The 12,378-nt window shown below is 43.9% G+C and overlaps 1 protein-coding gene across 1 annotated transcript; it reads right to left on the reverse strand.

The window, feature by feature from the left end:
- Positions 1-180: 180 nt before the first annotated feature.
- bag4 (BCL2 associated athanogene 4) lies at positions 181-11,943 on the reverse strand. The gene is made up of 5 exons (XM_079515420.1): positions 11,647-11,943; positions 10,627-10,749; positions 8,722-9,057; positions 7,004-7,300; positions 181-3,011 (listed from the first exon to the last, which is right to left on the reverse strand). The coding sequence occupies exons 1-5, from the start codon at positions 11,830-11,832 to the stop codon at positions 2,526-2,528; spliced, it is 1,428 nt and encodes a 475-aa protein (XP_079371546.1). The 5' UTR covers positions 11,833-11,943; the 3' UTR covers positions 181-2,525.
- Between the last annotated feature and the right edge of the window lie 435 nt (positions 11,944-12,378).

Genomic DNA, 12,378 nt, shown 5'->3' on the forward strand with positions numbered 1-12,378 from the left:
CCTTGGATAAAGGCGCTATATAAATGCACCATTTACCATTTAAGTCATTAGAGAAAGTAAAAGATGAGTGGCCCCCAAAAAAGGAGCAATACAAAAATAAAAACATTTTACAATCTAACAAAAGTTGTCCTTAAATGTAGTTTTTTATGAAAGAAATAAATTAATTCACTTGACCACAGATTAAAAAATATCCTGACATTTAATTCATTTTTTGATCTGTTATTTCTTTTTATAGTAGTCAGGCAAAGATTCCCATCATGTGTTGAAACATGCATTACATCAGAAACATATATACAGGCCACAAGATCCTGTTTTTGTATTTTCAACATGATTCTTTTCTTCTTTTTACATGTATTTCATGTTATACAAATATATGCCCGATAATATTGAAGTGATGTGTGACGGTGATCCACCTAAACACAAGACAAATATGAAATAGGTTTTCTTCCATGCAAACTGAGTGACCTTATTTATTTACCTAATGCTACAAAAGAACCCCCCACATATGGCACTCTGTTTTTCTAAATCAATATATCAAGCATGAGCCTCATTTAACACAAGACTAAGGAAATAGTGTGTTGCAAAGTAGATTTCATATAATAATAATAAGTTGATCAATTTTATAGTGAGGTCACACTCATACCAATATCTAGACCAAATTGTGGGACCCAAGTTGATACACACAAAATAAATTTCAACTCGTCAAGTATGTAGTTCTAAGTAGGTGTAAGAATGCCATTTCATTTCCTACAATGATAAAATAAGGTACTGCTATCAAAGTATGAATCTAGGTCTACACCTGCGAGGCAACTTGTACAGCCTTGCACAAAGCTGCAGGAATTGGGACAGTGATCTTCAGGGTGCTCCCCCTCATCACCACCTATGATCCCGGCCCCAAAAATCATGGACAGTAAATTGTCATTGCGTCCTCATTTTGACGAGAAGAGATTAACTTTGATATATAATGACGGCACTTACGTGCCGTCAAATGGGGGAGATTAAATAAAAAATAAAAATCATTGTGTCTATGTTGATTTGGAATAGTCATCGTGTCCATTGTTCCTATGTTGATTTGGAATTCTAAGTGATTGCGTGTTTGACAGGTGGGTGACAACAGAGAACAGGTAAATAACGAAAGGATCTGGTGACATTTCCTATGGCTTGTGTGTGTGTGTGTGTGGCATGAATAGTGACACATGGCTGAGGCGAGCTTAGATTAAACGAGCGAGCCCTGATCCTGAGGACTTACAGCCGGGCTACATGGAACGGAACTGTACACAGCTCCTGTACACAGGACAATTTGTCCGTCCCGCGGGGAGTTCCGTATTTACCGGGGGGGGGGTTTTCCCTCTGAAACCGAGGCGAGGGGCTGCGCAACCTCGTAGACACGCGGCAAAATAGAGCACTTTAGAGCACAGCCGGGTTCCATTGATTATAGTGGCAGCGTACGGTTGCGGAGCCAATTCTGTCCCCAGTGTAGCCCGGCCATTAGAGACAGTCTGAATCTGTGCCCGAGAGACAGCGAAGGCCTGATTTATGCTCCATTGCACCGCTATGTTGCATCATGGCCAAAATAACCGGCCTACAAGCTCACAATGTGTCACATATGTTGTTGAAACTATTCTGTATTGCTGGCTGCTAGTTGAACCAAAGATACAACCATTTTGTTTTGTCTCTAGGTGACAGACGACTGGAAACCAGTCAACAGAGCATAGTATAAGGCTATAAGCTATATTCATTCATTGTATGAAAAGGGTTTAGCTACACGTTGTGAGCTTGTAAGTTGGCTATTCTTGGGACGCGGCACATCACGGCGTGCATAAGAGTATGAAAGTGGCTTAAAGGAATAGTTCACCCAAAAAATTACTTATTTTCTATCAATTACACACACCATGACGCCTTGAATTATTTTTTCTCCTGTTTTTGTCACATTCCTGGGGAATAAGGGGTTTAGCATGGACTGGAATATTGCCCAAAGAGTCTCCTACTGATCGATGACATCAAATCATTGGCTTAGGAAAGTGACAAAAAAAGAAGAAGAAAGAAATCTTCATGAATTCAAGTCTTCATGGGTAACTATTCCTGTAAGGGTTACAAAGTGACACTACACAGAAACATCTTCCAGTGTACTCCTACACCACGCCGGCACGAGGTTATGCACATTATGTAGCCGACACAGTCCGTCACCGAGGCCGACGTCTGGTATGATGAAATATAATCCACTGCTTCACAAATATGTCACAATTCTGTAGAGTCAACAGAGAAAATAAAATGCCCCATCATCCAGAGATTCCAGACAATTCCTCTAATAATATATCCTTTTCAGCACGGCATTTATAATCAAGGACGCGTGGCACAGCGGGGTGTAAGGGGAGCGAGATTCCAAGGGGCCAAGATCGACCGAATCCAAGCTCTTGTCAAGTCCGCAAAAAAAAAGAAAAAAAAACATTTGGTACCGGAAAAGGAGCAAAAATCTGATTTTTGTTATTATGATTTGCCCACAAAAGCAAAGAGTTCAGTCTGGTTCAGAAGGCTTTCTTCTCTAGCCGATCCAGAATGCCCTGGATCCGCTGCACCGTCTCCTTGCGTGCCTGTCTGACAGAGTCCAGTCCCTGGGTCTCCACAGAGTCCAGCACCAGGAGCTCTTTGGTCAGCAGTTCCTCCAGGTACCGGTAGCTCTTGTCGGACTTTTTGCCAACAAACTCGTCCACATCCTCCTCCAGCAGCTGCACTCTGGCCATGACCTGCTGGACCGTAGCCAGGCCGGGATTGTCGCTCAGGTGCTGGGGAGCTGCCGTGCCCTGTGGCTGGGCCGGGGCCGGGGCTGGAGCTTGGGCAGACGACGGAGGGTCGACATGCGAACCGTTTGGCTCTGTAGATCCGGCTCGCCCCGTTCTGCTGTACATCTGGGGAGGCGAGCTGAATTCGGCAGGCTTCCCGTTGGGTGCGTTGGGGGAGGGGGCCGGTCTCGGTCTGGGTCCCACCTGTGGAGCACGTTGGTGCTGTTGCTCCTGAAAGGGTGCAGAACAGCCAGGTGTGAGAAAGAATGGAACAACAACAACAAAGTGGAACATACATCAGGTGAATGAGTTACAGGTGTCTTTGCTACACCAGGGACAGCAAACAAAAAAAGAGACAAGGAAAAAAGACACTAGCACAAAACAAAAGAAACTGCATTTTCATATATTATTACAGGTTACATTAATTGAAATTCTCATACGTTGTCAATGGGCTGGAGGAAGAGATCCCACTTTTTAGTATGAATCCATGACGTAATTTAATTCATATTTAAATAAGAATATTGGTAACATTTTACTTAACGGTCGGATCTATTAATCACAGTGGAACAGGACATTAAAACTATCATAACTTGGTCAGTTCTAAAGTGTCTTTGTTGTTGTTATACACAATTAAACATGTATACTACATTTCATAATGAGTCTAATGAAACCTTATACATGCATTATTATAATGCATTATAAATGAGATTATAATGCATTATAAATGCAGCTCTCTCCCTCCTTGGTGCTGCTGCGATGGTGAAGCCGTCGCCGACATTGTGTGATCATGAAATGAAATGGAGACAGCAGTTGACCCCCCCCCCCCCCCCCGCTGTGTGTACAGTAACACATGCCGTGAGGGCCGCTGTTAACATCATCACACAGCCCTGTGTTACCGTCATAAAGCACTCGTGGGGATTCCAATCGGTCGGTTAAAAAAAATAATAAGGAGGCCAGGCCTTTGCTACTCTTTGTACTGCCCTGTAGTACAGTATGCACTTATTTATCTGTATTGTTTTTTATCTTTTTGTGCGTTGTATTTTCTTTTGTTGTTTCCTTTGTAAAGCACTTTGTAACCCATTTTTGAAAAGGTGCCATATGAATAAATTGTATTATTAACTTTCCAATCATGATGTTAAAGTCATCTCACAGCACTGATGTCAACGCCATCTCTGCACTAGTATAGACAGAACCAGGGACCTTGAAGGGGATTCTTTACAGTCAACTAAGAGGACTAATTTATTACCTTCCCTATAAGAACCGACATGACTCACCAAGCTCAACTGGGCATTATTTATTTGTGTGCACTGCTGATGCATCTTTGGACTGTCACCAATTCTGTTGCAATTTGTCCGGGTGGAGGTGTTAAAACTGTCCTTTTTTTAAATAAATAAAATGTACGTTTGTCCAATCTGTATGGTACATTTAGGTCATGTCTCACCTAGGTGAAAAAAGGTTACATAGTGCCGCATACACACACACACATTACTTACACTTATATACATTACTTATATTAAGTATTATATTATAATGACGTTCCGCCACTTACTGGTGAATCTAGATGTGTGCACTGTGCATTACACTCTAATGAATTCCATTTGCATCAGAACGGTCAAACTTTCAAAGTTGGATACAGTGATACATAATGTATGGGGCTAAGAAGAAATGCTCACTACTAAAGAAGTGGGTAATGTTAATGAACAGAGAAGCAATGCCTACACATTCAACCTCAATTACAAAACATGCCTATTATGATGATATTTGTACTTAAGAATATATCTAATATGAATTTCATCTTTAGCATGATCAAAGTGTTATTGAGCCGGCCTGGCCTCTACTTGGAATGGTCATATTCTCTCTGAATCATCAACAGTGGTATCTAATAGAAAAAGAAGATAACAGTGATATCTACTGTAGTACCAAACTCAAATGAACAAAATTAAAGTTTCATTGCTCCAGCGTACAAGCATTTTGTTCACAGAAGTGTGACTGAATTGTTTAATGGTCTCACCGGTGCACATATTGTGACATTGAGCCGCTATATAAAGAACAAATTCAGCAGGTCTGTCTTGTTTTTTCCACTTCCTCCCCAGTGCCACTCGCATTAGACCCGCTCCTACTCTCCCTCCAACCATTCTGGTTGCCTGAACGGACAAGTGGATTTTTGCAGACGTAAACATACATACCGCAATGTGAGAAACAAAAAATCACACCTGTGTGAACTGAGTGGTGCAATTCCCCCCTCTCATTAGCAGGCAACAGTGCAACACTATCTCTCTCTCTCTCTCCGTTTCTGGCACAACAGCACCACTTTTGCCCCTACTGGTACTCTAAACGGACATAGTCACATAGGTTAGGACATAGGTTGGGACATAGGTTGGGACATAGGGACATTGCTGTTCCTTGGAGTGGTTGCACCACTCAAAAAGGCATTTGTTTCAATGTGTGTGCCTGCGCACTCCTCTCCTCGGTATAAAGGTCTCAATAAAAAGGCAACGCTACATATTTTGACAGTATATTGTTTAGACTGATGCTAGGTTATTGGTTGTAGTGTCTCTGAATAAGTAGTGCTTATTGTAAGTCACTCTGGATAAAAGTGTCTGCTAAATGTCTAAATAGTACATATCCTATTTTGCGTATGGAACTATGGATATGTAGTGGCTTATGGAGAGACCCATCTCCACACACAAGTTTGCAAGTATTATGATAGATTTAACCTTTATCCGTTTGTACCAATTCATAAGCATGTAGATTGACCTGTCACTGCATACGCCCAATGATAGACTCATCTACAGTGTAAGACTAAGAATCATGTTTTATTAATGTGCACTTATTCATACCTGTTACTGTTTCTTTCCATAGTTCCTATGACTCATATCTCCTGGTGCTGTATACATTCTTTATGTGTATGATAAACGTCAGTGCTTGTGCCGCAATGCTGCCTGGTGTCATGCTGTGCTCCAATGCTGCCTGGTGTCATGCTGTGCTCCAATGCTGCCTGGTGTCATGCTGTGCTCCAAAACTTCGGCACTCAACTGACTCATCACTCACCACTCTAAAAAATAAATAACCTTTAGGACGATATCTGTCCAGAGGTTATTCGAGTTTTGAAAATGTAATTTGTTTTTATTTTGACTTTGACTTTTTATTTCAGATATGTATAGCGGGTTTGCTAGTTTAGTTTTTTTTTTTTAGGAAAACAACTAAACGACTAAAACGAATAAAAAGTTAGTTTTAGTCGTTTAGTTTTTTTCCTTTATAGTATGGGGCAGTCAGGGATGAGATTCCAAAAGCTCATAAAAATAGTGGATACATTACTCAGTCCAAAACTAAGACTTCTGCCCACAGACGAAATGTAGCTCTGCCCGAAGGCGCACACAGTCGCATTTTGACCGTTACAGCCTGCGACCTACAATGAGTTTGACACCGCTGCTCCATGCTGCTCTGTGTAAACTAATGACTGGTACACTTCTTTGCTTCACACAGTAGTTCCATCTCCCCCGAGACTACCAAACACTCCTTCCTTTCACTTAATTTATTCCATCTGCAACCAGACAAAGAAACTGCAACATTTAAACAGACGATCTGCATGGTTGCAGGAGCAGTGGACTCATCCCTAGTGCTGTCACCGTCATTAACACCCCGAACGCCCGGGGGTATTTTTAACCATTAAATCAGTGTACCCAGCGATTTTCAGCTACGGAGCCCTTTTCAAGGAGCACAAGGCTTGGATGTAGCTGAAGTAGCTAGATGTAGCCAAAACACCCCCGAGGCGATCGACAACGGGAAGTATGATTACTTCTAACGCGACAAGCGATGCGACGGGCCATCAAAAACATAATCTTTGGTTAGAATTGGACGGATTGATTTGGATCAAGAATTATTCACGTTTGAAGATTTTTCCTCTCATCCACTAAAATGGAGGGTGGACCACTTTGGATGACGTCCCAACCGGAAATGACATTGAATGTTGCCCAACAGGCGCGCCCAGCCTGTGGAGCGGTGCCCTCGGTTATGATATCATTAATGTTCCGTCCTGTGATTAATCTCCGTCCTGAGCGCCGAGCGTAACTATTTGATAGGACGGAGACCTCTGTTTATGCCGCTCAGGGTGTTAATTGTCAACTACAATAATGTACAAATAAGGCATTTGTATAATCGGCCATAGGTCTTAATGGGTTAACAGTGACAGACACTCCCTATAATACTCGCACGCCACATACCTTGGGCTGGTAAGGCGGCGGGGCACCGGTCCCAGTCCCCGGCCATGCCGGAGGATGTGCGGGTCGGACCGCAGGTCCGTAGACGTGGTTCTGTGGTGGAGGCGGCTGCTGCTGGCCCGGCTGCCACTGCTGCTGGGAGGGAGGAGCCGCATACCCACCCGCGTGGGACCAGCCCTCCGTCTGCGCCCTGGGGTGAACGCAGTGGGCCGCGGCAGGATACGGAGGGTTTGGCGGCATGGAGTGAGAGTGGCCACCTTCACTGTAGTGGGGATACGATGCTGGAGGGTATCCTGGACCCTATGAGGGGGACGGAATGGAAGAGGCTCTTTTACTTTTCAAATAATATCACTAATATCTCTTAACATAGAACAGCAACACCAACAACAAAACGTCATGAAAATATGTATTGTTTTATTGTGAACTTAATTTTTCACTAAGGTTGGTATCCGGAATCGGATTCGTTTCCATCACATTTGGAACCGATTTTATCTGCACTGTCAGAGCTGGCTAGGTATGTGGACTTCACTTCTGCTATACAATTATAGTGGTTCTCAAACTTTTACATTTCAAGGACCACCATAACTCAGAGATTTTGAACTGTTAAGGAGTCGGACCGTTAACACAATCAGCGCCGGGATTCCTTCAAAATAGGAGCTCTGGGGTGCCGGAAAGACATGGCCGCTTTTACTCTGAAACCCACCCCCCGGAAACAATCCGGGGGGAAAAAAACAGATAAATAGTTTGCTTTACTTTGCTAGCTTAACAGCTAAGTCAACGGGAAGCTAATATGGCCGTAGAGCGCGAAGGACGGTGGCCGAGAGTCGGACTGAAAAATAAAAAAAGGAAAACATTCAGAATATTCTTCTCTCGCCTGGCATCATTGAGGATGCGCTATGACGTGTACACACGTCCAACGCATCCCTCGATTGGATTCCCTAGGATGTGTGGCCACGTCCTACGGACGGAAACGGATAAAGAGCAACACTTTTTTTGGTGGGTTCCCAGCGAGAGTTGGGTCATCTCCGTTCACTTCATCGGGTCAGGTCTTCTACACACACACACACACACACACACACACCTAAAACGGAGGTTGACGGAATGCGCTGGAGTCTATGGGTATTTGTCACTATTTCGAGATACATAAACCACGTGACCAGCATCGTTTTCTGCCGCCTCAATGGCGCAACTCTCCTTCAATGAACACAACATGAACACTGCCGGGGTACCGGTGTGATGAGCTTCACACCGGGACCCCGGGAGTGTTCATGTTGTGCAATAAATTTAAATTTGCATTAATTAATTAATTAATTAATTAGCATTAATTTAATTCTCGTGTTATGAGAATTCAGCAACATGAATGTGACACATTGTGACACGGCCATAAACTTCTGCAGATAAAAGCATCACCAAATTAATAGCTTGATGTGAAATACGCACACGTTCTTTGGATCGTTCATCAGTCATACTTTTGGGAGTAATGACCCTGACCCTGAACGCATGACCGTAAGGGTCCATTTGTACACTCTGAGTTACAGAGCTGTAAGGGTCCATTTAGAACCCCCTCAAGAAACCCTACCCTGAAGGTCCCTGGACCTCACTTTTGAGAACCACAGCCCTAACCAGCAGTTGACTGGGACTCCACTGTAGCAAAAAGCTTGACATGTTCACCAACAATAACAACATGCAGCACAGTACTGTACCAGTTACAGTATACGTACCCCTTGACAATGTGGGCCGGGATAGTGGTGATGATGTTGATGGTGTTGGGAGTGTGGCTGCCCAGAGCCTCCGGTGTTCTGCTCCGACGGAGCACCCTGGTTGGGGTACGCCCCTGACGGAGCACCCTGACCGGGGTACGCCCCTGACGGAGCACCCTGACCGGGGTACGCCCCTGACGGAGCACCCTGACCGGGGTACGCCACTGCAGCCTGTCTCTGGGGCATCTGGTGGTCAGCGCAGTAGAAAGGGTTGGACGGATGGAAACTGCTAGCGGAGTACTGACCCTGCCCTGGACTGTAGACGCCATGCTCGTTGGGATACGCTGCCGCCATCGCCTGGAGACACAGGGACAGAGAGAAATAGTGAGAGAGAGATTGATCATTCATTTGTATGGTGCATTTCCAAACAAGATCACAATGTGCTTTACAGAACAAGGTGAAAGAATAGCATTGATAACCACAGGAAATAAAACAGCAAATAAACTCAATGGGTAAAATAAATAGTGAGAGACACACACAAGCCAAATTCCGATAACCCAACTTGCACACTCGCTCACTGCCTCACTCCACTCGTGCATTAGTCCTGTCTCCGAGAAAGGAGAGGATGAGAGTCGGGAGGAATCATCGGAGTGACCGCCACATTCCAATTCCTCACTCCTGCCTGCTCGCTCACTCGCTACTCCTGCATTTCATATTGTATATTATATGCTGCATTTCTCCTACATGAGCTGTTTGACATGTATTCTCGCACAACAAACATGATTGTCTAAATAAAAATAAATCCAGTATTTAATGCATTTCTTCTGTAGCATTATATATATATATATATATATATATACACCGTTCAACACGCACATGCAGGCACAGAGGCACGTTACGTTTACATGTTAGGATACGAGTAGTGCACACAGAACAACGTTTCATTGTCTCTAAACCCTTTGAAGTCTGCAACTGTGCAACATGGCACTGCAGTTTGTTTTTAGACCCCATCTCCCAGACGGCAAAGCCATGGTTTCCCTCCCATGTAGCCCGAGGAGACAGTCCAGCCAATAACAGAAGAGATAGGCGGGTTAAGCAGGAGGACCAAGTGTGGAGTGAGCAAGTGAGCAGAGATTTGGGTATTGGTGGAATTTGGGAGAGGTAAGGGGCAGCTTAGCAGGGTTGTGTAGTGCTTGGCGGAGCACTCCGGAACGACGACACTTGTACAGTGTTTTTTCTTCAAACAAGGAAACATCATAATATTCGTCAAGGCAGGCACGATTAATGTGTTGAGACATTCACTAATGAAACTATTCATAAGGTCACGTCAGTCCAACAATTGAACGTGTGCTCACTTTACAGTCGACTAATGCATGTAATCGTACTATCATCCTACAGTAGGAATAGTGGTTGCATAAGCTTCAAAGCGAGCCACAACTTTAACCGTGTGCGTGCTCAGCGGCTATGAATGCACACGTTATCATGATGTGTGAGAGCTCCGGTACTTAAACCTAATTGCATCGCAACACCCATGGGAGTGAGTCACTACCAGTGATGACAATGATTGTGTGCGATTTGCTGTACTGCAAGTGAAAGGCACAGAAATAGAGACGAGCGACAGACAGACATACAGAGAGCGACAGACAGACAAATACAGTGAGCCACACACACACACACACACACACACACACACACACACACACACACACACACACACACACACACACACACACACACACACACACACACACACACACACACACACACACACACACACACACACACACACAGATAACAGTAAAATGTCAGTGCTAAGGTGATTGCACTTAAGGCTGTAGAGATAAGGAGAGGATCTACTCAGACATACTGTATGTGACCTTGGCCCCACAGAGCCCCGCGGCTCCAAGTGACATAACCTCAGTGTACCTGTGGGTTGTAGGCCGGCTGTCCCTCTGCGCCCGCCGGGTACGTAGGACTGGCATAATGCCCTGTGGAATGGGACTGGGGGTACCAGTAGTTGGAGGGGTAGCCAGGGTACTGAGAGGCATCCTATAGTCAGGACATGATGGGATCAGTGTACATCATGAAACCACCATCACATCTAAAATGGCCTTGCCTTAATAGTCCCTATGGACTGATAATGATGCATGTTTAAATACTGAAAGGATCATACTGTACAAAAACATCACATTTGAAATCGGTAAAAATGTAATCTAAGAAAGGATCTGTATGTGTACACGACAGGTTCTTCGGTTTTAAATAAAGTTGTTTTGTTTTATGTAAAGCGACTTTGAGTACCTTGCAAAGCGCCATATCAATCTGATGTATACTATTTATCAATCTGATTTATTATCATTATTACAAATTAAAATACATGTTTAGACTTGAGAACCCTACACTAAAACTTGCATTGATTGACATTTACCCTTTCTTACACACTACACTAAACAAAACAAAACTCTAAACACAATCAAGAGAGCAAATGAAATATATACGTATATTACACGGATACTACAAAACACTGCACCATTATTTACAAACATGATCAGCAGAGAGCCTGTATACATCCATTCATTTACACACTGTCTCCACCGCGGCGTCGCTTGGCGACAAGCACGGATCTATAATCGTATAGTATAGATTGAATCTAAAAGGTTGTAGATCCGTTCTTGTCGGCAAGCGACGCCGTAGTAAGTATGTTTCTATCGGAAGTCCATCTATAAATACGAATGCTTTTAAAACTATTACATAATATGCCAGTACTCCTCCTGGACAGGGTTAGCTCACTATGCTAACTGTACAGCGACACTGATATGCTTGCTGTGCTAATGGAAACATACGCGTTAAGTATTTAGTATTATTATTATCATCATCATTATTATTATTATTATAAACATAATAGCAAACTTCAAATCGCCGCATGGGTGGGGGTCTATATATTCTCACCATGGTGGGGCTCCAGCTCACGTTGTTCTCGTCAGAGTTGTTGTAAGAGGATGAAGATGAAGGCCAGACAGGTTTGCTGGGATTTGACTGCATTTGATGAGGAGGAGGAGGATGATGATGAGGATGATGAGGATGATGATGCATCAACCAGGCTTCTTCCTCCTGTCTGGTCCTGTCATCTGCCATAAAGGAACAATACAAAGTGTGTATGCTTATTAATGAGCCGCCATGCAGTCAGAGGATGATTGCAGAAGCAATATAAGAAGAAGGAAAATAAGAATGTGACTGAATGACATGGAGGAGTTGCTGCTGCTCAAACAACCCTGTACTGTGTCTTTAAGGATAGGCTCCTCCCCCTCCACCACCCCACGGGCATCGGGTTATGCGACGTTTTGTGTCCCTGTCAAAATCCGCCCCCCCCCCCCCCCCCTCTCATTAGATAGATGAATACACTGCAGGATATCTGGGCAAAAAATGAAAAAAAGGGGGGAAAGAAATTTAGTAACGGCAGTGTGTGTGTGTGTGTGTGTGTGTGTGTGTGTGTGTGTGTGTGTGTGTGTGTGTGTGTGTGTGTGTGTGTGTGTGTGTGTGTGTGTGCGTGTGTGTGTGTGTCAATAACACATTCTGACGGGACACAACATTTGGCACAACTCGGTCTCTCCAAGTGCGTCACTGTCATAATTCCCCCTCAGCCAATCAACGACAGCTACGGAAACCCTTCTGGTACGGAAA

The sequence above is a fragment of the Electrona antarctica genome (assembly GCF_951216825.1).
Source record: "Electrona antarctica genome assembly, chromosome: 12".
NCBI lineage: Eukaryota > Metazoa > Chordata > Actinopteri > Myctophiformes > Myctophidae > Electrona > Electrona antarctica.